Raw genomic sequence first — 27435 nt, 5'->3', positions numbered from 1 at the left:
ACTAAAGATGCATATTCTGCCAAGTGTGAAAATAAGCCAGATCAAAGGTTTTCCGGCAGTAGATGCTCAAACTTCATAAGATAGGTCAAACCAGCTCTCCATCAATAGCTTAGTGCAGGAAAAAAAAATGTCCTTCATTATGTTAACAAAAACAGTAGTTTACATGTGCATATATGCCAGATTCATTAGGCAGGTAATGAAGCATTTGCACAAATGTAATTACATACAGCAATTCTGACAGTTCATAACACTGCATTAATAATCACTACAATTAGTTTTGATGATGGAAGCAATTTACTGCACGTCACATGTATAAATAATGGTGCATTTCCTGCATATGTCATTATTATGTATTAAGAATGCCACCTTGTTGTGACTTTCTCAGTAATGTTCTCCTTGATTTGAAGTTAAAGGTAGATTAATTATTTTATACTATAGCTAAAATGTGTTTTACAAATGGGAGAGGAATGCATCAAGAACATTTGTGTACACGTTTATAAATCCAGTGACTGATTTCAAAAGAGGAAGAGCCAATCATAAGAATTATCTGACTTAACCTGCATAAGCAAAACTTTTCTAGTACATAAAGCATATCAAAATTTTGGTAAATTTGCCAAAAACAAGGTATTGTTCTCAGGTCAATTTTTTTTTTTTTCTTTACAAAGGATCTTTAAAACAACTCATTGGTTTTTCTGTATTTAAATAGTTGCTTTCTGATCTTTTAGAAAGGTTGGCAGGGAGATAGCATGGATGGTTATGCAAATATTTTCATGCCTGAGGCTCCAGAGTCCCAGGTTCAATCCACTGCATCCTTAGAAGCCAGATGAGTAGTGTACTTTGGTCAAGAGTAAAAAAAAAAAAAAAAAAAAAAAGATTATGTCTTTGTTTGTTTGTTTGTTTTTTGTCATTGTCATGGCTTCACTACTCAGGGCCAGTTTTTTTTTCAGAGAAGGAGACAGAGGCAGATAGAGGGAAACACAGTACAGCAGCAAAGTTCCCCCTGGTGTTGTGGGAGCTAGGCTCAAACCTGACTCATGCATATAGCAAAACAGGCACTCTCCCAGGTGAGTTACCTTACTGCCCTGCTTTCATGCTCTTTTGGTAACCATTGTTATCTTTTCATATCAAAGTTTCCAAAAGGTTTAAAGGTAACTTGAGTACTTTTAGAATATGTACACTTAGTCCATTAGATGCATATGTTCTCTGAAGAAACACATTTTAAATAAATTATATCCAAAATAGATGACATAATGTTACTTGATGATCCCTATTCTTAGTAATTATTTACATACATGACACTGCAAACTAAGTATGCACACTTTGAGCTTATTTTGATCATTATAACTAGTAATATTTTTTGTTGACCTCAGCATGCTTTGTTTAAAGTGTTACACATGCACACAAACACAAATAGTGTAAAAGTTCTAGGTAGAAAAAATATGGACATTTAGTGCTTTTATCCAAGTTCTTTGTAACTTTTCCATTAGGAGGAGATTCATCTACGTTAACTTCCAATCAGGAAGAATATTACTGTTCTTGCTAATTCTTAGCACGGTTGAGCTAGAAATGAAGGCGAGGAAGAGAGAAGTTGATACCTGTACTTGTCTTGTGGTGTGTCCTGCTGCTTCTCTTACTGGAGTTCTAAGAGCAACATGATATATACATTTATTTTTAATTTTACTTCTTTTATTGGTTTATTTATTTATGTATTACCAGGACTTCATAACTGCAAGAGTCAACTGTTCCCCATGGGCCATCTTTTTCTTCTCTTTTCTTTCCTTTCTTTCTTCTCTTTCTCTTCTTTTTTTTCCCAGGTAGGGAGTGAAATACAGAAAAGGAGGAGAGACACCATAGTATTGCTTCTCTGTGATGTTTCTGATTTGTGTAGTGCTCCTGTGTGGTAGCGAGGAGCTCAAATCCAAGTACTCTTACATGGTTAAGTGTGTGCTCTACTGGATAAACTCTCTCTCTGCCTCTGAATCCTTGGATTTTTAACATAAACTTTTTTATTTTTAATTATTAGTGATTTGCAAGGGTATAAGGTCCACACCTCATCCACCCCCCAAATTGCATAGCAGGATCATCCCGCCAGAGGATAGACCTCATAGTTCTCACTAAGTCTTATAATTTGATTCATTTTTTCAAGTTCATGAACATGAACTTTTATGTTTCTCAAATTCCTTGATCCCAATAATTTCCCACATTTTACAAAACATGCTACCAAAATTTGGGGATTAAATTAATATGTGCCCATAGTTTAATTAAATAAAATAACGTTTGGAAGAAGGTAAAAATAACAGCTAAGATCAGGACTGGAGGAAAAAGAATCAGTTCTTGAGAAGAACACATCATAAACTGATTAAAGTTTTGAGGGGGATATATACTGGATACTAAAATATATAGCAGGCCTATATATGTGTGTATATACACATATATGCATATGTATGTATTGTTAAATGTAATCCAGAAGAAAGAAAATTAAGGGTTCCCCCTCCCCCCCATTTAACTGAGCTATTTAGAAAGTGGCCTATGGGGTGGTTAAGAGAGCATGGTGCACTTTAGTCAATTCTCTTTTTCATTCATATTAAGCTCTCAAAAGTAAGATATATTTGAAGTTCATTTATTCAAATTCAAATATACTTGTAGCAAGTACATTGGAATAGTTGAAGCCATTTTACTTGTTCTGTCACGTCATGCAACAAATGAAGGCTATAATTAAGTTTTTATTTGAACTGCTGGGAGGCAATATACTGCCCCCAAGGATATAAAGGTTCCTGTCTAGAAAGGCTTCATCACAAACTGGCATGTTTTGCAAACCCAGTGGAAGCAAACGGGTAGCAAAGAGGGACTGCAAACCCTGCTAAGCCAAATGAAGAGGAGATACAGTGATTTCTTGACTAAAATATGGCAGTCATTAGTTACAGCCCCAGAATAGTCCTGTAGGTCAGCCATGTCATACACTGAACTATGAAATCAATCTGTGGCAAGATCAGTTTGCCTAGACTTTTGGAAGGTGGTAGAATTCTAAATGTACTCCAAATTTAAAGTACATAGGATTTTCTTTATTTTCCTAAGTCAGATCATAACACCTAATGTAAATCGATCATTAATTTTGAATATGCAAGCTTTCCCTGCATAGCATGTTCTTGCAATAATTCAATTTGCTTTTAAAATGTACATATAGAAGATATCCACATAGGAAAAGATAACATGCTTTCCTTCTGCCACAGCAACAAAGCTATTATAATACATGGAAAAGCCTACATAGAAATATGCACGCAGGGGGCCAGGCTGTGGCTCACCCAGTTAAGCTTCCCACATAGTAGGAAGTGCAAGGACCCACTCGCTCAAGGGTCCTGGTTTGAGCCCTTGGCTTCCCACCTGCAGGGGTGGTCACTTCACAGGTGGTGAAGCAGGTTCTTTCTCTTCCCCTCTGTCTTCCCCTCCCCTCTCAATTTCTCTCTCTGTCCTATCCAATAATAATAATAATAATAAATGTCTGCCAGGAGCAGTGGATTCGCAGTGCTGGCACCGAACCCAGCGACAACTCTGGAGAGAGAGAGAGAGAGATATACTCATGAAGCAGAGGCAAACTTATACAGAATATGAGGGAAAAGTAAAGTGGTGAGAACTCAGGGAGAATCTCTCTCCAGCCCCCCACCTCTAACTCATGGGCATGTGTATACCAATTGCAATCAGGGAGAGATCTCTAACAATGTACCAACTATTATCTAGAAAGTAGGGGGTCAGATTGTGCTAAGCACCCTAACTCCTATTGCAGTGTTGTGCCTATAGGAGGACAAGAAACTGGAAAGCTATGAATTATGTAGGAAAGACAAATTTCTTGACTAACCACTGCAATATTTACTGAAAGCTGACTGGGTAGCTGGGTGCCATATTGAAATTCACTCTCCGTTGTAACAAATCTTGGGGGATAGATTCTGAAAGCAGTGTTCTACCCTTCTCTACCTAGCAGTAGACTTAGGTAAAAATTCAAAGTCCAAGAGTGCTAAAACTCCTAGCAGAAAACCAGAGCCAGTCTTCCCCAGCCCATACCTGATTTCTAGTGAACATATATCATAACTTTACAATTAGCAAATGCTCTGCACACCTCCCCAAACACAGCTAGCCAATAAGGTTGCGGCGCTGCCTGCATTGCTTCCTTACTGGCCTACAGCCCACAGATTCTGTTCCCTCTCAACCCTAGAGTGTGTGTGCTGTCACTGTCCACACCCACTCAGAACAGAAACTGCTGGCCTATGACCTCCCATAGCATCAGACATGATGAGAAAACAAAGGAAATCACCCTCACAGATAGACCAAGGCAAAAACTTGAGGAAAGTCCTAACTTCAGTAGACCTTTGTAAATCTCCTCAAGAGTGCAGGCAGTGCTCACGGGGATACTCACTCAAGTGAGAGTTTATGTATTTTATTTCATTACATATGAAAAAATGTTGAGAGAGAGAGAAGCCAGAACATTCCTCCAGTAAATTTAGTGTTGCGGATCAAACCAGGAATATCAACCTTGTAAATTCAGTATTCTCCAAGCTGAGCCATCTCCCCAGTCACTCAAGCGATAATTTCAGTGGAATAAAAATTCAACAAAATTGGAGAAAGTATGGAAGAAGCTATAATAGAAATCAGAGAGAAATAAGAATACAATAACTGCATATTCTTCACCAAGTAAGATATTCAGATGACCAACAGATATATGAAAAAATATGTCACTGATTATCAGATTATCACTGATTACTAGTTCAAATTCATTTCAGTACGCAAAAGAAATATAGTACCACTGGTTCGAGGCTCCTTTCAGTTTTAAATGCTCATGTTCTCCTTCTGTCCACTGCCAATTTCTATGATAAGAAAGAAGTAGAAACCACAAGCTTTATTTAAATATATACAAGAGTTCACATTTATGGGTAGATTAATTGTATAAATATAGGTTTGAAGCCAAAATTTCATGTTTCTTTTCATATACTCTGAATGTATGAGATCACCAGTGCTCTATATAACGTGTATAAGGATTAGTCTCTCTTGTGATCATATTTAAAATCTGGCAGGACAAAAGGAAAAAATGGGCATATATATATATATAGAGAGAGAGAGGGAGAGAGGGAGAGAGAGAGAGTATTATAGAAATAATTGTCAATCCATATCTGTGTCCTTGGGAAAAGCTATTGTAGTTCCCAGTGAGGGGAATGGGGATCCAGAACTCTAGTAGTGGGAATCGTACAGAATTATACTTCTGTTATCTTATTTTATAAATCAATATTAACTCACTTTAATAAAAGGAAAAAAGGGGGGATCTCCAACAAAGAACAGTCTATTCAACTAAATTATTACTTGGGTTTGTAGGAGTGATAAAGAGCTTAGTGCTTTCAGATGAGCAATAGTTAAAGTTTTTTTTTTCTACATTTAACTAGCCCTACAAGTAATAATGAGGGATTTTATATAAAAGGAGAATGTTGAATTACCTCACTCATATGTGGTTTAGAAAAATACAAAGCATGAGAACTAGCAAAGTCAAATGAAGACAAGTTTATAGATTTGGACTGAAGAGCCAGGAATTAACAAAAAAGATGACATGGGTGGGTTGCACGGTGGAGGACTCAATAGGTTTTGGTGGAGGGATATTGATATTTCTGTGGGGATATGACATGGTGACATGTTTTGAAGAGATGTGAAATTATATTTGTAAAACATATATTGGGAGTCGGGCGGTAGCACAGTGGGTTAAGCGTAGGTGGCGCAAATCACAAGGACTGGTGTAAGGATCCCAGTTCGAGCCCCTGACTCCCCACCTACAGGGGAGTCGCTTCACAAACCGTGAAGCAGGTCTGCAGGTGTCTTTCTCTCCCCCTCTCTGTCTTCCCCTCCTCTCTCCATTTCTCTCTGTCCTATCCAACAATGACAACATCAATAACAAAACAATAATTACTACAATAATAAAATAATAAGGGCAACAAAAGGGAATAAATAAATATTAATATATATATCCCTGTAAACCAAAGTTACATCTCTTTGTTTAAAAAAAGATACTTATTTTAATGAGTGAGGATACAGAGAGATAACTAGATACCTAGATTAATTGACTGACCAAAGCACTGCTCCTCTCTAGTTTATAGTGTTATTGGGGATTGAACATAGGATGTCTGAGCCTCAGGCATGAAAGTCTTTTTTATTTTTATTGTTTTAAGTCTTTGGTTTTTTATTTTGTTTATCATATTTATTAATTCATTTGATAGAGACAGCGATAAATCGAGAGGGGAGGGTGATAGGGAGAGAGACATCTACAATACTGCTTCACCACTCGCAAAGCTTTCCGCCTGCAAGTGGGGACTGGGGGTTTGAACCTGGGACCTTGTGTATTGTAATGTGTGTTCAACCAGGTGTGCCACCAGTCCCAGCCCCTGAAATTTTTTTTATATAACCATTATGCAAGCCTACTTTAAAAAAAAAATCTGCTCATGAAGTTAGTGGATTTTCACTGAATTTACTAAAGCACAATGAAGAGAATTCTCCCAAGAAAGTCTATGCAAAAGCCTAAATAATTTCTGGATAATTCCTATTGAAGGGTGTTTTGGTGCACATTATGTTAGAGGGGTTAATTTGTGGCCCGTAACATAGTTGAATGCTTTGATAACAGATTCCCTAAGGCCAGAAGTGAACATTTCTATTATTTTCAACCTCCTAGGTCCCATGGGAAGACCTCCGTTACCTGTTTGGTGAGATCATGTATGGAGGCCATATCACAGATGACTGGGATCGCAAACTATGTCGGGTGTATTTAGAAGAATTTATGAACCCATCTCTGGTAAGTCCTTTTTTCCTTCTTTTTTTTTTTTAATGAGGAGAATATTTTGGTGTGATTTTTTAAAAAAATCACTACATAGAAAATTCTTGAATGTTATTAAAGAATATTACTTGGCCTTTGTGAGTGGATTCTAGTCTACCTCCCAAGGAGATTAGAGATTGGAATTTATTAGAAAGGCAGAATCTTAGAGGTTAGGAGATAGCTCACCCAGTAGAATGCACACTTTTTTTTTTTAAGATTAAAAAAAATTTCCCCTTTTGTTGCCCTTGTTGCTTGCTGTTGTAGTTATTATTATTGTTGTTATTGATGTCGCCATTGTTAGGACAGAGAAAAATGGAGAGAGGAGGGGAAGACAGAGGGGGGAGAGAAAGATAGACACCTGCAGACCTGCTTCACCACCTGTGAAACGACCTCCCTGCAAGTGGGGAGCCTTGGCTCGAACCGGGATCCTTAGGTCCATCCTTGTGCTTTGTGCCACATGCGCTTAACCCGCTGCACTACTGCCATACACCCTAGAATGCACACTTTACCATGCATGAGAACCTGGGTTCAAAATCCCAGCCACCACATGGGAGTACCTGCTCAGGAGCAGTTTCATGACTGGTGGATCCGTGCTGCAGTCTCTCCTTCTCTCTTTTGCTCTCTCTCCTCATCTTAAAAAAAAAAAAAAAAGTCTGCCAGAACCAGTGGAATCCTGCTGGCTTGAAGTCCCAGCAAAACTCCTGATGGCAAAAGAAGGAAAGAAAAGGAGAAAGGAGAGGAAAAGAGGAAGAGAGAAGAAAAGGAAGAGAACAGAGAGGAGCAAGGAGAGGAAACAGAAACTTTGGGTCAGGTACCATTGGTAGTATACTGGGAAAAATTGGGGCCAAGATTTTTACCCATATGTTTAAAGGTTTGGCATCACACATAAACTCAACAAAGAATGAAGGAGAAAGCAAGATTCTCAGGAATTTTAAACCTTACTCAGGAAAACTAAGACTATTTTCATGTTAGAATACACATGGTGGGGAGGGGAAGAGAGAGAGAGAGAGCCTGAGAGCTCACATGATGGCAGAAAGAGCAAGCTAAGCCCATAGGAACTTATATAAACACCCCAGCCCTTCCTTAACTTTCTTTCTGAGCCACTCCAATTACTTTCCCCCAGGCACACAGGTATAGTGCAGTAGACTTTCATATCAGAGGCACAGAGTTTAGCAGTGTTCTAATGGGAAGAATAAGAGAAGGAAGGAGGAGAGGGGAAGGAAGGGAAGGGGAGGGAAGGGGAGGGGAGGGGAGGGGAGGAGAGGGAAGGGAAGGGAAGGGAAGGGAAGGGAAGGGAAGGGAAGGGAAGGGAAGGGAAGGGAAGGGAAGGGAAGGGAGGAAGGGAAGGGAAGGGAAGGGAAGGGAAGGGAAGGGAAGGGAAGGGAAGGGAAGGGAAGGGAAGGGAAGGGAAGGGAAGGGAGGAATCTTGGTCCGATCCTGAACCTATAGAATCAGAATCTGATTTTTTTTTAATATTTATTTATAATATGGAAACATTGACAAGACCATAGGATAAGATGGGTACAATTCCACACAATTCGAGTTTGAACCTACAGGGATGCAAAGGTTACAAAGGCTCCTATGCTGAATATGGGCCCCAGATCAAATCAAAGGGGTTTACAGTCACCAACATTTGTATACTGTTCTCATATTTGGGAGCTACTCTTTTCCCTGATCCAGAATCTGAGTTTTAACAGGAACCCCAGGTGATTTGGGGGAATGTTAGGGTCTACCCAGGATGTCTTTGGAACAACACTGTTAGGTAGACAGTACCCCATTTTCTGTCAGAGAAATCTGTAATGTTCTCAAATTTTATCTCTCATAAGTAAATGAAATGTATGCTCAAGCAAAACGTGATTTAAGACCCAGGTCACCTTGTCAAAAGCAGGACCACTTGGAGAGATAATGGAGTGAGATTTTTGTAAAGTACCAGAAAGGAAAATGGAAAGGATAGAGCCTCCACCTCTTTGATGGAATTTAACAAGACCAGGCACCCTTTGCTCATTGCACAATCCTATGTGTGTATATACCTGACACCCGCATGGTGCTTGGCCAGAGCTGCTTTCTGTCTAAGATATTCAGTTCTTGTTTTTCATATTAAAGTAGCTGAAAGTGGTGCCCACACACTTCTCATGCACATGTTCTCTCTGCAAAGGTTTCCGGGTTCATAGTCATTGTTAATTTAAGAAAGCCAGGGCACTCTATACCATGCCATTTCTTTTCTCTGTTGAGCTAGACACCAATAGCTTCTAAGTATTGATATATTTTTTAATAGTTTCAGCTGTCCTGTTGATAATTTCTCTGAGACTTTCATCTCATAAAAGCATTTCTCATTTTGATCACTGTTCTCAGATCCAATTTGAGAATATATCATGTATTATTAGAAGGCTAGGCTTATTATAACCTAAATAGAGACAATTAGGACCAGATAATTTTTCACTGCTTTTAATTATCTTTAAGCAATTTGGGGACAATGCAGAGAAAATACTTACCTTCCACATGACCATTATTTGTTTGACTCCAAGTCTTCCAGTGTTTCCTTAAAACTAATAAGTACAGTCTCACAGGTCAGAAAGACACTTTCAATTTAACACAATTGGAAGTCACTCCTCAGAAGAGATCTAGGAGCAGGTTACCATGGAGATGGGAAAGCTAAACAGTGTGGAGCACTTGACCTTTGCAGAGGCTGATTTCTTCCAGTGATCATAGAGGTGAAAGGTCAGAGCAGTTTCTGATGTTCTCTCTCTAGCTCTGGCCTTAGGTAAGGAGAGAATTACTGTTGCCAAAACAGATAGTCCATTAACCTTCACAAATCTGAACTCCCATTCAAATAATTGTATAATAAATATAGATGACAAATCCCAAGGGGCATTGCTAGTGAGTGTTTCGGTCTTTTGGAAATTTAGGTACCTGTCCTTCCCTGGGGACTCATGGGATTCTTCAGGATTAAAATGCTTCATTTGTAGTCTTCCTTACTGGCCAATGTCACCTTTTCCACTCACCAAAGGGAATGCAAACACTTATTGACTTAGTGTCAGATGCCACTAGATCTCAGTTATTTTGTTCTCATGCAGTTCTTTCCTGCTCATGCTGCTTGTATCACTAGGAATTTGATCCAACACTTCAGCACCTGCAACACATTTTTCTGCCACTTCTCCCATTGGTTAACTTTGGAAATGAGAATCCTTGGTTGCTCTGGAATGCAAATAAAAGGCAGCCCATAAATGGGGTTTTAAATTCCCACTCTCTTTATCAAAGGAACCAGACAGAGTATTCTCAAGGAAGTGGGTCCCACTAGGCAGGTGTATAAGTTTCTTGTTGGATACATGAGACTGCACTGAGAGAGGTTTCCCTGATGGCAGTGTACCTAGAGGGCCTCTATGCAGGGTTAGAAAACATTCTTATGTAAGGCATATACTTGGCAATGCTGAACAAGTAAGACTGTAAACTACTTAGAGGAAATACGGTATTGGACCACCTGGGAAGTATTATATATTAGAAACTGCTGTGATATAGAGTAACAATTAGGAGGTTTTTTTGAAGTGGAAAAAAAAAATAGCAACTTGGGTCCAGATTCCCTTCTTTATTTACGCAGTGATACTAGACTTCACTTCACTTCTTCTTCTAGCGTTTGCCTTCACTTCACTGAACCTGAACTTCAACCTTAGTTTCATCATCTATGGACCCAGCTCATATGTTTGTTTTTAGGTTTAAATATTGGTTCAGTATTATAAATATATGATTATTAAATAAATATTTTGTTATGAAGTATAAATGTTCACAATACACTTTTCATATTTACCTGTGCTCTACTTGACTGTGAGGACAGCAATGTAAACAACTTAGCAAATTCTGCATTTTTAAGGCCAGGCATCAGTCAGTGCTATATAGCTCATGTGCATTACTTTTCTCTTCACTACAATCTGGCCAGGTAGGTTAGAGAGAGAGAGAGAGAGAAGCCAGTTCAGAGAGATCAAGCTATTGACAAATAGCAAAGCCAGGAAGCAAGGATTTCCATTCACAGACTCCAGAAATATTAGTTGTGTCTCTCTGTGGCATCACATTAGTTGGAGTGCTGATCTATGTGTAGAATCGAGGTACAGGTCACCAAAACTGGTGACTGTCCTCCGCCTATATTGTACATAGTAGTGAGTACCACAGGATAACATGACAAACACTAGATGATCCAGGACATCACAGCTCTTGTCCAAGGTCTGCCATTGACTGTTGCTTAGCTTTGTACAAGATTTTCTCTGTGCCTCAGTTTATTTATTTGTAAAATGATGGCATTATCTAGAAAATTACTGATGTGCCTTTCAACTCTAAACACACCAGGATAATGTAATTCAGCCTGGAAGAGTTGAAATTCCTGACTCTCTTTTGGGGCTATTGCTTTTTTTCACTCAAAAGGTCAAGTGCAAATGTACTTGTTTAAATTCACAAGGAGCTGTGAGCTTCTTGACAAAACCAGGACTGATTGGAGAGACAATGGAGTGAGGTTTTTGTTAAGTACCAGAAAGGAAAATGGAGATAGAACTGGTAGCCCAATGAAGTCAACAGAGAGGCAGGGTGACAGTTTTCTTTATTTCTTTTTTTTAAATTTATTTATTTATTCCCTTTTGTTGCCCTTGTTGTTGTTTTATTGTTGTAGATATTCTTGTTGTCATCGTTGTTGGATAGGACAGAGAGAAATGGAGAGAGGAGGGGAAGACAGAGAGGGGGAGAGAAAGACAGACACCTGCAGACCTGCTTCACCGCCTGTAAAGCAACTCCCCTGCAGGTGGGGAGCCGGGGGCTTGAACCGGGATCCTTAGGCCGGTCCTTGCTCTTTGTGCCTCATGCGCTTAACCTGCTGCGCTACAGCCCAACTCCAAGTTTTCTTTATTTCTAATAATTGTGTATGACAATATGCCTGGCACTGATTTCTGCAAAGATGACTTTAAATCCATCATGAGTTCTTCAGGATGTGAAAGCTCAGGCTCCTTGACTTTGATTCCCTGGAGGTTTTGTTTGTTTTCGAAATAGTTTTATTGATATATAATTCACAGCTGATCATTTAAATTGGATGTTCCACACATATTGAGTGTATTCACAGTTTTGTTGCCATGACTATAAATGAGAACATACTCATCACTCACAGAAGAAACCCTAGGCCCCTTAATAGTCACTCACCCTCCACCGCCTCAACCTCTATAGATGTTTATCTATTCTGGACATTTCATATAAATGGAAAGATACAATATGTGTGGCCTCTTGTAACTGGGTCCTTCCACTGAACATAAAGACTTCAAGGTTTGTTTATGTCATGGTATATGATTCCTTTTCATAGATAAATGATATAATGCCCGTTATATATGAGTACATTCTGTTGACATCTTTATCAGCTGATGGACTTTGGGGTTCTTAAAACAATGCTTTTATAAACATCAATGTACAAGTGTTAGTGGTGACATAAATTCCCTTTCTCCTGGGTAGACACTTAGAAGGAAATTTGTTGAATCATACAGAAACTCTATTGGTGCTCTGAGAAGCCAATAAAGTGACGATATATGGGAAATAATAATGTTATTAAGAATGTAGAAAGCATAAAACCCTCATATATTGCTGGTGGGGATATAAAATGGTACAGTCACTTTTTTTTGAGAGCGAGGGAGAGGCAGAGAGTATAAGACCAACAGCAGGAGCAAAGAGAGAGGTTAAAAAAAAACAAAAACATAGTACTAAAGCACCCTTCAGTACAGTGGAGGTTGGGCTCAAACCTGGGTCATGCACATGGCAAAGCAGCATAGTATCTAAGTAAGCTATCTTACCAACCCTGCCCATAGTTCTTATTTTCTCCATCCCTGTGGGTGTGAGATAATATCACACAGTGATTTTGATTTGCATTTCCCTGAAAGCTAATGATGTTTTTCATGTGTTGATTGGTTATCTGTGTCTTTGAAGAAATGCTTGTTTTGAAGTAGTAATTCTTCTTTAAAAGATTTTATTTGCTTATTTATATTTACTTATTTATTTTCCCATTTGTTGCCCTTGTTTTTATTGTTGTTATAGTTATTATTGTTGTTGTTATTGATGTCATTGTTGTTGGATAGGACAGAGAGAAATGTAGAGAGGAGGGAAAAGACAGAGAGGGAGAAAGATAGACACCTGCAGACCTGCTTCATTGCCTGTGTAGAGACTCCTCTGCAGGTTGGGAACCAGGGGCTCAAACTGGAATCCTTAGGCCAACCTTTGCGCTTCACGCCACGTACGCTTAACCCCCTGCACTACTGCCCGACTCTGGATTTTATTTATTTATTAATGAGAAAGATAGGCGAGATAGAGAGCCAGACATCACTCTGGTACATGTGCTGCTAGGGATTGAACTCAATCTCAAGCTTGAGAGTCCAATGCTTTACCCACTGCGCCACCTCCTGGATCACTGAAGTGTAGTAGTTCTTTAAAGCATTACAATATCCTTAATCCCTACGACTCATCCTCCACCCCTAGCCCAGACAAAAAATGTGGCCACTGTACAGACAGCTGTACAGTTCTGGCCACATCAGGAAGAATGGCTTTTCATAAAAAGTCCTTGAAATCAGATGAGATAGTATTTTTTATACCTGAATCCCCTATAACTCCATAAGCTAGAGCTGAGTGGTGTTCTGGTAAAATATATATATATATATATATATATATATACTAAAAGGGAGGGGAGAAGGATGGGGTACAGAGGAAGAAAGAAAAAAAATTGCCCTGTGGTCTGGGAGGTGGCGCAGTGATAAAGCTTTGGACTCTCAAGCATGAGATCCCAAGTTCGATCCCCGGTGGCATCACATATGCCAGAGTGATGTCTGGTTCTTTCTCTCTCCTCCTATCTTTCTCATAAATAAATAAAATCTTTTTAAAAAAATTTTGCCCTTGAGTGGGAAGGAAGAGAAGACCTAAAAAGTGTCTTCACACTTTTCTAGAGAATACAGCTTTCTGTAAAGACCAAGCTTCAGTGCAGTGGAGTCATGGTCCTGAACTTTGCTTGCTTGACATCATAGTATGAATTTATAATAGAACAGTTCTCAGATTTTCCTCCTGCCAAGGGAAGACCAAAACTATCTGCCTAGCTGTTTGTATACCTGGTCATTACAGTCTCATAGTTATTACCACCTATTTTACAGATGTGATTGAAACTAAAATAAACTGTTGTTTCCCTAAGGCCAACAAACCATTTAGAGATGGGAACTGAACCAAGTTTATCTAGCTATAAACCTCAAGTCCTTTCCTGTGCTGCTGTTTTTTGCTTTGCTTATTGCCTGTCATACAGATTCTCCTCACATGCCTATGGCTAGATTGGATAGCTGTCTTCTAAAACACAAATCCATTTGTAGCTCCACCAATACTATCTGAGCATACTTTCAGTTGTCCAGTCCACTAGACAAAAATAGCATCCTAACAATTCCCAAGTTAGTTGGTTAGTTTTTTTGTTTGTTTGATTGTTTCCAGGGTTATTGCTGGGGATCTGTGCCAGCACTATGAATCCACTGCTCCTGGAGGCTATTTTTCCCCCTTTTTGTTGCCCTTGTTGTCCATCATTGTTGTTGTTGTTATTGCTGTCACTGTTGCTGGATAGGACAGAGAGAAATCGAGAGAAGAGGGTTAAGACGGGTTGGGGGGGTGGAGGGTACCGGCTTCACCACTTGTAAAGAGAGTAGGGAGCCTGGGACTCCGGATCCTTACGCCCTTCCTGCACTTTGCACCATGTGTGCTTAAGCTGCTGCGCTACCACTCAGCCTCCTAGTTTATTTTCTTAAATATATTTTGTTTTTACTTTTTAATAAAAGAGATACAGAAAGAGATCAGAGCACTACTCAATTTTGGCTTATGATGGTTTGGGGGATTGGTTTGGGGTATGGTGGTTTGGGGGTTTTGGGACCTCAGAGACTCAAGCATAAAGTCTTTTTGTGGAGGCCAGGTGTGCAGGTTAAGTACACATGGAGCAAAGTGCAAGGACCGGAGTAAGGATCTGGATTGGAGCCCCCAGCTCCCCACATGCAGGGGGATCGCTTTACAAGCAGTGAAGCAGGTCTGCAGGTTTAAATCTTTCTCTCTCCCTCTCTGTCTTCCCCTCCTCTCTTGATTTCTGTCTTATCTAACAACAACAACAGCAATAATAACAACAACGATAAACAACAAGGGCAACAAAAAGGAAAAATAGCCTCTAGGAGCAGTAGATTGATAGTGCAGGCACTGAGCCCCAGCAAAAACCCTGGAGGCAAAAATAAAAGTCTTTTTGCACAACCATTATGCTGTCTGCCCAGCCCTTTTATATAGTTTCTTTCCTGGAAATTTTATTTTTGATTTTTTATTTTACCAATATAGCCTTTCAAATTTCTCTCATCTAGGAAACACTGAAAGGGAAGACCAAGTCTTTGTAGGGAATAACACTCAGTTTGGATATGTTCTTTCTTACTCTGTTTCATTACTCAGATTTTGCCTCTGTATTTTTCAATTTGATTTATTTGAACATCATTTAACTAGGCTAGTCATGGTGAGTTTGTATCTTTATAGTTTTATTTTGGTCTCCATGAGTAAGATGAAATTTAAATTTTTATTATTTTGATATGTAAAAGTGAAATGAGAAGAGATACTTGCACTACTGCTCCGCCACTCATGCATCCCCCCCCCCCCCATTGGTGGAGACCAGGGACTTGAGCCCAGGTCTTCATGTATGGTAAGGTGTTTGCTCTACTGGGAATGCCACCACCCAACCCTGCTAGACCTTCTTAACAAATTGTTATCAGAATGTTTAGAAGGCGATGACTGTTAACCATTCAGATTTGGAATAACAGACTTTTCCTTTGTGTTTGAAGATTGAAGATGAACTTATGCTGGCTCCAGGATTCCTGGCTCCACCTAATCTCGACTATCCAGGTTACCACCAATACATAGAGGAGAAGCTTCCTCCAGAAAGTCCAACATTGTATGGCCTCCACCTAAATGCTGAAATAGAATTTCTGACAGTGATGTCCAACACACTCTTCAAAACTCTGCTGGAGATGCAACCCAGGAATGCACTGAGCAGCGAAGAGCTGGGCCAATCCACAGAAGAAAAGGTAGATCTTTTTCCTATATTGACTTATTACATCTATACAGTGGGGTACATTTATTTTAAGTGGCAGGCCAACAAAATAGCTCACTTAGATAATACATTACTTTTCCATGTATACAGCCCACGTTCATGCACGGTCCAGGTTTGAGCCTGGCCCTAACCACATTGAAAGAATCTTTGGTGCTGTGGTTTCTTTTACTCTTTTTTTGTCTCTGCTTTCTGTCACTATCTAATAAATCGAACTGTCAATGCCTGTGTTCAGTGGGGAAGCGATTGCAGAAGCCAGACCTTCAACTTTCTGCACCCCACAATGTCCTTGGGTCCATCCTCCCAGAGGGTTAAAGAATAGAAAAGCTATCAGGGGATGGAATGGGATACAGAGTTCTGGTGGTGGGAATTGTGTGAGGCTGTACCCCTCTTATCCTATGGTTTAATCAATGTTTCCTTTTTATAAAAATTTTTTAAAAAGAAAAGAATAAATAAATAGCTCGAATTTTTTAAAACCATGTATATACCAATAGATTCACTACCCAGATCAAAGTGGGAATATTGCCAACATTCCAGAGAATACTCATGTCCCTCCAGCCCAGGACTAATCAGCCTCCTTACCTCTGTCAGTACAGATTAGCTTTGCCTGCATCTGAATTTAAATATGTGCACTATGTCCTCATTTATGACTAGCTTCTTTCATCTCACATTATATGTGAGATTTATACATGTTGTTGCATAGACCAATGGTTCATTTTTATTTAGAATCCCACTGTAGGAACCAAAAATTAGTCAATTCTGCAACAGAGGCACATTTGGGTTGTTTCTAGTTTTCCAGTTTTGTCAATATCATCACTGTGATGAATTGACAAAGGTAAGTCCCAATGCTACCCTTTTGTAATATTTCTCTATACCCAGAAGTGGAATTACTGGAGCATAGAGTATAGTATTGAGGTTTAGTAGATGTTTACAGTTTTCCAAAGTGCTTATGCCAATTACCCCCGACCAGCAGTGTGTCAGAGTTTGGGTGGCTCTCTTTCCTTATGATTTTAATTTTGCATTCCTCAGTTGAGAAATAATGTTGAGTATCTTTTTAGATGCTCACAGCCTGTCAGCTTTATGCTCATGTGAAGATATGAGCCAGTTACTTGTGCAATTTTTAACTAAGTTATTAATCTTTTCCTTTTTTTTTTTTTTTTAACACCACACCCTTCACCAACTTGACCTCTTCTTCCAGAGTTCTCAGCTCAGGCTACCACTCCACGCCCATTAGACTCCTCAGCTCTGCAGTAGACTGTAGCTAACTAAAGCTTAATTCTGCATTTTTCCTTGCTTTATTATCTTTTTTGTTGCTGAATAATGTTCTGTTGAATATATGTCCCATAATTTTTTTTCTTGTAGTCATCTCTCTGAGGGCATTTTGGTAGTTTCTGATTTTTTGCTATTGTGAATAAAGTCACTATGAACATGGGGGTGCTCATAATCCCTTCAAATCAGTATTATTATATCTTTTGGCTATATGTCTAGTAGTGGAATTACTGGATCATAAGATATTTCCATTTGTATTTGTTTAAGGATTCTCCATAATGGCAATTTTCACCAATTTACACTCCCATCAGCAGTGAAGTAGAATTCCTCTCTCTCCACATCTTCTCCAACTCTTATCTTCTCTTGTTTTATTGATGGAGCCCACTCTCACAGGTGTGAGGTGGAATCTCAATATGGTTTTAATTTGAATTCCTCTGAATGAATTGAAGCATTTCCGCATATGTCTGTGTACCTCTTCTTTAGAGAACCATCTATTCATTATCTTCTGCCCACTTTCGTATTGGGTTGTTCTCTTTTTGTTGAGCTGTATTAGTTCTTTACAGATGTTTGATATCAACCATTTGTCTGAAGTGCAAATTATAGTGGTGTGCAAATTATGTTATAGTTTGTTCTATGTATGTTATAGTTTCAGGTCTAATATCTTTGATTCATTTTGAATTAATTTTGGTGCATGGAATTAGGTGGTAGCCTAGTTTCATTTTTCTGTATGTGGTTGTCCAGTTCACCCAATGCCATTTGTTAAAGAGACTTTCTTTACCCCATTAGGCAGTTTTGGCTCCTTTGTTACAAATAAGGTACCTATGCGTGTGTGTGTTCAGTTCTGGGCTCTCTATCCTATTCCATTTGGCCCATATGGCCATTTTTGTTCCAATATCACACTGTTTTAACTACTGTTGCTTTGTAATATAAACTGAAGTCAGAAATTGTGGTGCCTCCATTTTTCTTCTTTTTCCTCAGGAGAGCTTTTGCTGTTTATGGTTTTTTATAGTTCCATTTGAATTGTTGAATTCAAATTGTTGTTCAATTTCCTTGAAATATTCCATTGGGATTTTGATAGGGATTACATTGAATTTATAGATTGGTTTTGGCAGGATTTCCGGTTTATTTTATTTTATTAATGAGAAAGATAGGAGGAGAGAGAAAGAACCAGACATCACTCTGACACATGTGCTGCCGGGCATCGAGCTCAGGACCCCATGCTTGAGAGTCCAAAGCCCCATCACTGCGCCACCTCCCGGACCACACAGGATTTCCGTTCTAATGATATTTATTCTTCAAGTACATGAAGAGGGTATTTTCTTCCATTTCTTTGTATCATCCTCTGTTTCTTTTGATGATATCTAATTGTTTCATTGAAAAGGCTCTTCACCTCCTTTGTTAGATTTATTCCTAGGTATTCCATATTTTTGGATTCAGTTATAAGCGGGATTGCTTGAGTTTCCTTTCCTCAAGCCCATCTTTTGTATAAAGAAATGTCACAGGTTTATGAGTATTGATTTTGTATCTGCTACTTTCCTGAATTTATTGACTATTTCTGGTAAATTTTTGGCAGAGTTCTGGGGGTCCTCTAGGTATAACAGAATATCATCTGCAAATAATGATCATTCAACTTCATCCTCTCCGATATGAATTCCTTTGATATCTCTTTTTTGCCTGATTGTGATGGTGAGGAATTCTAGGCCTATGCTGAGTAGAAATGGTGAGAGTATACATCCTTGCCTAGTTCCTAATTTTAGGGGGAAAGTTTTCAGTAGCTTTCAATTTTTCCCCATTGAGCATAATGTTAGCTGGAGGGTTTATCATATAACCTTTATTCTGTTGAGGAATTTTCCTTCCACTCTCAATTTCTTGAGGTTCTTTATAATAAATGGGAGTTGTTGTATTGCATCAAAGTAAAAGACTCTGAGGTGGGGTGGGGGGAGTACAGGTCCTGGACTGGGGGGTTGTATTGTTATGTGGAAAACTGATAACTATTATGCATGTACAAACTATTGTATTTATTGTCAACTGTAAAACATTAATCCCCCAATAAAGAAATTTAAAAATAACAGTAATAAAAATAAATGGGTGTCAGATATATCAGATGCTTTTTCTGTGATTTTTATCTTTCTTTTTGTTGATTGCATTGATTGACTTGCAGATGTTGAACCATCCATTTCCCAGGGATGAATCCCACTTGGTCACATTGGTTTATTCTCTTAATATCTTATTGGATTCAATTAGCCGTGATTTTTTAATATCCTTGCATCAGTGTTCATCAGGGATATAGGTTGACAGTTTTCTCTTTTGGTGGAGTCTCTTCCTGCTTTGGGGATCAAAGTGACATGAGCCTCATAAAATGTGTTTGGGAGTGTTCCCTCTTCTATTTTCTGGAAGAGTTTTAATATAATGGGTGTTAGCTCTTGTTTGAATGTTTTATAAAATACATTTGTATAGCCATCTTTGTGACCCAGCACATGTTCAATCCTTGTGAATAATCCATGTATACTTGAGAAGAATGTCTATTCATTTCCTTTGGGATAGAAAGTTCTGTATATATCTATTAGGTCCCTTTCTATCTCTGTGCACTTTCTTTACATGAAAGTGTATTTTATCTGAGAACAGAATTTCTGTCCCTGCCCTTTTCTTCTGTATTATTGGCTTGGAACATCTTAGTCCATCCTCTTACATTAAGTTTCCATTTATCTTTTCTTTGAATGTGTGTTTCCTGGAGACATATAATAAATGGATAGTGTCCTTTAATCCATTTAGCTGCTGAGTCTCTTGACAGGTAAATTTAGGCCATTTACATTTAGGGTGACTATTAATATATTTGGATAACTTACATATATATAGATATATATGGTTTGCTTATATCCATTCTGGTTTGTGTTTAAGGCTGCTGATTCTTATTCCCTTCAGCTGTTTTTTTTTTTAATTTTTATTAGTGATTCAATAATGATTAACAAGATTATAAGATAACAGGAGTACAATTCCATACAGTTCCTACCACCAGAATTCTGTGTCCTATCCCCTCCATTGGAAGCTTCCCTATTCTTTATCTCTCTGGGAGTATGGACCAAAATTCTTTATAGGATACAGAAGGTGGAATGTTTGGCTTCTGTAATTCTTTTAGCTGCTTTTTAACTCTATGTAATATATATAGAGTTATATATATATGACTTCTCTGTAGGATTTCAGTCTGAATTCAAGCCAAGAGGGGTTGCTGCTAGGTGGCAGTTGTGTTTAAAGAAGTAGGGCAGGGAGACAGGGCATTGACACACCCAGTTAAGCACACATATTAATAAGCACAAGGACCAAGGTTCAAGCCTCTGGCTCCCCACCTGCAGAGAGGAAATTCTGCAAGTGGTGAAATAGGTCTGTAGATGTCTTTTTTTTCTCCCTTCTCCCCCACCCTCAGTCTCTCTCTGTCCTATTTTACTGAAAAATGGGGGAAAATGGCTGCCAGGAGCAGTGGATTTGTAGCCCGCATTGAGCCTTAGCAGTAACACTGGAGGCAAAAGGAAAAAAAAAAAAAAAAAAAGGAGTAGGGGTCAGTTTACCATTTAGCTGCCTATTACCTTTTAGCTGCCAGCTGCTATAAATTACCTTCTGTGTGTCTGTCTTAGTTTTGGGGGGCAGACCAAACTGGTCTGGCAAATCCCCTGCTACTATGGTATGACCCCATCACCACTTCCGCAGACTCTCACCCCCAAGACTCAGAGGTTACCCCTTCTCACATTAGGCACCCTGCACAGCTTTGACTGCTGTTGTTCAGAGACAAAATGGTGCTGTTTGTTGCCAGAGGTCCCAATCTTCAGTTGTTTGGTTTCAGTCCTGTGCCCCCTCTCACCCCATCCATGCACATCAGCACCCACCTGAGGCCTCCATGTCTGCAGAAATCCCTGTTGCAGTTTAGTGAGGTTTGTGGATGGTTGTGGATGTCGATGGTTGTCAGTATTTGTTGTTTTGGGATGAGAGTCTTTGATGTTCAGTGTTAGTCCATAGCCATGCCTCCCCCAATCTTTTCCTTATTAATATATAAGAACTCTGTATTTAAGATGTTTGTCCTTTATCAGAAATATGTATTGCAAATATTCAAATCTGTGACTTGCCTTCTACTTTCTTGATATGCTTTTGACATTGTCATTTGACTACAGTGTCTGTTTTAACTGTGTTGAGAAATTGGCATGAGGGGCCAGGTGGTGGCATACTTGGTAGAGTGCACATTTTATCAAGTGTGAGGAACTGAGTTAAAGCCCCAAGTCACTACCTGCAGGAGGGAAAGGTCACAAATGGTGGTACAGCACTTCAGGTGTCTCTTCACCCCCCACACCCTCATTTCATTCTAGGACAAAAATTGGGGATAACTCTGATGGCAGAAAGACAGAAAGGGAGAGAGGATTGCTAAGATTATTCCCCTTAATGTCTTTATTGCTCTAGAATAATGGGGATGACAAATAATTTTTAACATTAAATTAGAAGTTTGTTTCTAATTAATTAAAATCCTGGTTTGTCTCCCCTAATAAATTAACTCTTACTTTTTTATTAGAAATTAGTTAATAAGAATTCACATCAGTGGCACACCCTAGCCATAATATTTAGTTATAGTGACCAGGGATTTTTTTTTTATTTATTGGGGGATTAATGTTTTATAGTCAACAGTAAATACAACAGTATGTACATGCATAACATTTCCCAATTTTCCACATACCAATACAACCCCAACTATCCAGGAAATTTTTCTAGTAGTTCTTGACATTTTTTTTTAATTATCTCTTGAAATAAGACAGTAAGAAACAGTATGATATGGAATTACTTTTTCTTTTCTTTCTTTTTACAGATTTTTATCCTAAATCTTGCCTGTAAAAGATTTTATTAAAAAATAAATTAATGGGGGGGCTGGGTGGTAGCACAATGGGTTAAGTGTACATGGTGCAAAGCGCAAGGACCAGAGTAAGGATCCCTGGTTGAGCCCCCAGCTCCCCACCTAAAGGAGGGTCGCTTTACAAGTAGTGAAGCAGGTCTGCAGGTGTCTTATCTTTCTCTCCCACTCCTCTCTTGATTTCTGTCTGTCCTATCCAATAACAACAAGAGCAACAAAATGGGGGAAATGGCCTCTAGGAATAGTGGATTCCTACTGCAGGCACTGAGCCCCAAAGATAACCCTAGAAGCAAAATTAATTAATTAATTAATAGAAACCTCATTCTTTGGGAAGAGCTATAATTTAATCATGGTAGATGAATTATTCATATAGTTTGAGAGCTTCAACCTTTCCAACAAGGAAACAAACCATTAAACCAGAAAATGCTAAATAAAGGAGATCAGAAGAAGCCTCAACAGCCCTGGCAAACAGATCGTGAAAATGACTATCAATTGGATGCTTATTACATAAGCATCTTTATATATACATTAAAGAAAGTGATTTACAAAGATAACATTAAATCCTCCATTGCTCTGAATTAGCATCAGAATCTCTAATTCATATATAAACTTAGGTGACATGTCAAAAAAGTCAATGAACACCAAATTTGATGACCATTTTTTTTAAACTTTCTTTTAAATTTTTTTTTGTTCTAGGGATTAATGGTTTATAATAAACAGTAAATACAGTTGTTGATACATGTGTAAAAGCCCTCAGTTTTCTGAAAAACACTCTTAATGCCACACCTAGGTACTCTTCCACCATCGTGCACCAGGACCTAAAAGTATCCCCCCCAACCCACCCCCAGTCCTTTATTTTGCTGCAATATATCATCTCCAGTACAAGTGTTTTCCCTTATGTTCTTATGTCTCAACTTTTTTTTAAGTGTGGGATCATCCCATATTCATCCTTTTCTTTCTGGCTTATCTCTCTTAAGATGATTCCTCCAAGCTCCATCCAAGATGAGGTGTAGAAGGTGAGTTCATCATTTTTAATAGCTGAACAGTAGTCCACTGAGTATGCATACCACAATTTGCTCAAATACTCATCTGTAGTTGGACACCCAGATTGCTTCTAGGTTTTGACTGTTATAGGCTGTGCTGCTATGAACATAGGTATGCACAGATTTTCTTGGATGAGTCTGTTTGGTTGCCTAGGATATATCCCCAGGAGAGGAACTGCAGAGTCATAGGGTAGAGGTCGATTTCTAGCCTTCTGGGAGTTCTCCAGACTGCTTCCTAGAGGGGTTGGATCAATTTACATTTCCACCAGCAGTGCAAGAGAGTTCCTTTGTCTCCACAACCTCTCCAGCATTTATTGTCATTTCGAATGTATGACATTCTCACAGGAGTCAAGTGGTATCTCGTTGTCTTTATTTGTATTTCTCCAACATTAAATGACTTGGAGCACTTTTTTCATATGTCTGTCGGCCTTTTGGCTCTCTTCTTTGGTGAATATTCTGTTCACACCCTCTCCTCATTTCTGAATGGGGTCATTTGGTTTTTGTGGCTGAATTTGATGAGCTCTTTATATATTTTTGTTATTAGTCTGATGTATGGCATGCAAAGATCTTCTGCAATGGACCTCTTTGGGTGATGGTTTCTTTTGCTGTGCAGAAGCTTTTTAATTTTTTTGTAGTCTTATTGGTTTATTTTTGTCTTCCTTGCAATTGAAATTTGTATCATTGAAAATGACTTTGAAGTTTAGATGGAAAAGAGTTCTGCCAATATTTTCCTATAAGTATTTGATAGTTTCTGATCTAACATCCAAGTCCTTGATCCATTTGGGATTTACTTTTGTGTTGTTTTAAATATAATGGGTTTCATTCTTCTGCATGTTTTAATCCAATTTTTCCATTACCATTTGTTGAAAGAGCTCTGCTATCTCCATTTAATAATTTGGCCCCCCTTATTAAAAAATAGATGTCCTTAGGTGTGGGGGCTTATTTCTGGGCTCTCAATTCTATTCCACTGGTCACTGTGCCTATTTTTGTTCCAGTAACAGGCACTTTTGATTACAGTGGCCCTGTAATATAGTTTGAGATCTAGGAGCGTGATGCCTCCAGTTCTGTTGGTTTTTTCTCAAGATTGTCTTGGCAATTATAGGTATTTTCTGGTTCCAGATAAACTTTTGTAGCTTTTGTTCTATTTTCTTTTTTTCCTTTTTTAAAAATTTTTTTCATATTTATTTACTTTCCCTTTTGTTGCCTTTGTTTTTTATTGTTATTGTAGTTATTGTTACTGATGTCATTGTTAGATAGGAGAGAAATGGAGAGAGGAGGGGAAGACAGAGAGGAGAGAAAGATAGACACCTGCAGACCTGCTTCACTGCTTGTGAAGCGACTCCCCTGCAGGTGCCTGGATCCTTACGCTGGTTCTTGCATTTAGCACCATGTGCACTTAACCCGACTCCCACTTTTGTTCTATTTTCTTTAAAGAAAAAAAAATTATGGGACCTTGGTGGAGATTGCATTATGCTTTTCTATGGCTCTGGGTAGAATATGTATTTTGATGATGTAAATTCTTACAATTCATGAGCACTTATTTATGTCTTTTTCTGTTTCTTTGAATAGTGACTCGTAATTTTAAGTATACAAGTCTTTCACTTCTTTTGTTAGGTTTATTCCTAGATATTTTGTTTTTGCTGCTATAATGAATGGGACTGATTTCTGGATGTCTTCTTCTGAACTAGTGTTTGCATAAAGGAATGCCACTGACTTTCATATGTTTATCTTGTAGCCTGACACCTTACTATATTGTCTGATAATTCCCAGGAGTTTTCTGCTGGATTCTTTAGGTTTTTCTATGTACACTATCATATCTGCAAATAGTGATGGCTTGGCTTCTTATCTTCCAAAGGAATATCGCTTTAACTCCTTGCTGCTGCCTGATTGCTATGGCAAGAACTTCCAACACTATGTTGAATAGTAATGGTGATAGTGGGCAGCCCTGTCTAGTGCCTAATCTGAGGGGGAATGCTTTCATTTTCTCACCATTGAGTATGATGTTGGCTATAGGTTTGCTGTATGTAGACTTGACTAGATTAAGGAATTTCCTATCTATTCCCATTTTTGTAGTGTTTTGTTCATAAAGGGATGTTACATTTTGTCAAAGGCTTTCTCTGCATCTATTGATACAATCATGTAGTACTTGTGTTTTATTTTATTGATGTGGTGAATCACATTAGTTGATTTATGTACATTGAACCAGCTTTGCATTCCTGGGATAAATCCCAATTGATCATGATAAACAATCTTTTTAATATGCTGCTGTATCTGGTTGACTAGAATTTTATTCAGTATTTTAGCATCTATGTTCATCAGAGATACTGGTCTGTAGTTTTCTTTTTTCATTGTGTCCCTATCCTTTTGGCATCAGGGTGATGTTGGCTTCATAGAAGTTGGTAGGGAGTGTTCCTGTGTTTTCAGTATTTTGGAAAAGCTAAAAAGTAGAGGTATTTTATGCATCACATTGCTGCATACTCTCAACTACTCCTGAAAGTAAGTTTAACATGCCAGGGCCTAGTTACCTGCCAGGATATCAAAAAGTATTTTGTAAACATAATGCCAGAGGCATAAGAAAATAATTTTTTAAGTCAATAAAAGTGGGAAACCAGTTTGAAACTCAAAGACAGGCAATACATTTAAATCTTCTGTTATTAATTTTTATTGCCACCTGGTTTATCACTGGGGATCAGTGGCTGCACTAGGTATCTACTGTTCCCAGACATTTCCACCACACACACACCCTTCTGTTGTTATTTGACAGGACAGGGAGAAATTGAGAGGGGAGGGCATAGAAAGGAATAGACACCCACAGACCTGTTTCACATCTTGTGAAGCCTCCCCCCAATCCCCTTCCTCTGCAGGTGTCTTATGTCCTTTTAAGGCATTTGTTGGTTTTCCCAGCTTGATGAAACTGCACAGAATATGCACTTCTGTGTACTATGTAATTATTCACATCATCAATGAAATTTATTCAAATGCACCCATTATTATGCACAGGGACCCAGGTTCAAGCCCCTAGAGTACCACAGAAGAACCCCTGCAGTGGAGTAGCTGCACAGGTGATGGGAGAAGTGCTTCAGTATTTCTCTTCTCTGTCTCTTTCTGTCTGGTTCTTATCCTGTAGAGAAGGGATTGGAAAACTTCTGCCAAGGGCCATTTGGATATGTATAACATCTATCAGGGGTTATACAAAATTATCAATTTAAAACAGCACTTGATATTGTTAATGGAAAAAACAAAAACCTTCCAGATGAACCTCCAGATCAAATAATTTTGACTGACAGGTCAGATATTCCCCACCTCAGATCTAGAAGAAAAAAATGGTTGCTAGGAACAGTACAGGTACTGAGCCCCAGCGATAACCCCAGTGGCAAAAAAAATAAAATTTACTTAGACAAACATAAGCAAACATGGAGTTAAATCTTTGTGTTGGTGATTTAAGGTTAAGAATATCTTAGATGACATTTTGGAGAAACTTCCAGAAGAATTCAACATGGCAGAGATAATGCAGAAAAATTCAAATAGAAGCCCCTATGTTCTTGTTTGCTTCCAAGAATGTGAGAGGATGAATATTCTCCTTCGTGAGATCCAGGTGTCATTTCAACAACTAGACCTTGGTTTGAAGGTAAGTATAGAAGTGGGACCAGAATAGGCCCTACTCAATTAGGAAACATTCGCTATGCGGCTCTTTCCTTCATTCCAGGGGGAGCTCACCTTTTCTCCTGACATGGAAGCCCTGCAGTCCTCACTGAGTTACGACTGTGTACCAGACACTTGGAGCAAACTGGCGTACCCATCTACATACAGCCTGGCCCAGTGGTAAGCTCTCCCCTTCTCACTCCTCCAGCACTTTATTTGCCTTACAAGAATTGGTGAAGATTGTTTTTTTGTGACTAAACTCAGTAGAGAAGTGCCGAGCTTCCTGAGTGCTTCAGAGGCAGAAATTACTCAGTCAAGGTCAAAGCACAATTCAGATGCTTCCTCTCACTTACCACCTGTTTGATCTTGGGCAAATTACCTGTCCCCCTTAATTGCTCAGCTTATTACCTGAAAAATATAGATAACAGAACAGTCTCAATGCATTATAATTTATTTTTAAATTATAATGCTCCATCTGTAAAGGCTCCCTGGGTGCCAGGGGACACCCATGTCATGTTGAGGCTCAAACTTAAGGCTTCCTACATGGTAAGATGGGCACTCTACCTCTAAGCCATCTCTTGGTCCCTGAGTTATAATTTGAATAGTCATGTTAGGGAACCCAAGTTTGCTATTTTTATCTTATACCCTT

The 27435-nt window shown here is 38.7% G+C and overlaps 1 protein-coding gene across 1 annotated transcript in view; it reads left to right on the top strand.

Moving 5' to 3' along the window:
- Positions 1–27435, top strand: part of DNAH11 (dynein axonemal heavy chain 11) — a 388706-nt gene that overhangs the window by 357000 nt on the left and 4271 nt on the right. The window contains 4 exon segments of the mRNA XM_060196111.1: positions 6698–6817; positions 15682–15924; positions 26590–26772; positions 26851–26966. Of these exon segments, the coding sequence (XP_060052094.1) occupies positions 6698–6817; positions 15682–15924; positions 26590–26772; positions 26851–26966 (662 nt within the window).

This window comes from Erinaceus europaeus, chromosome 8 (assembly GCF_950295315.1).
Source record: "Erinaceus europaeus chromosome 8, mEriEur2.1, whole genome shotgun sequence".
Classification (NCBI taxonomy): domain Eukaryota; kingdom Metazoa; phylum Chordata; class Mammalia; order Eulipotyphla; family Erinaceidae; genus Erinaceus; species Erinaceus europaeus.
Note: the sequence above shows the minus strand (reverse complement) of the source record. Positions and strands in the feature narration are given on the sequence as shown.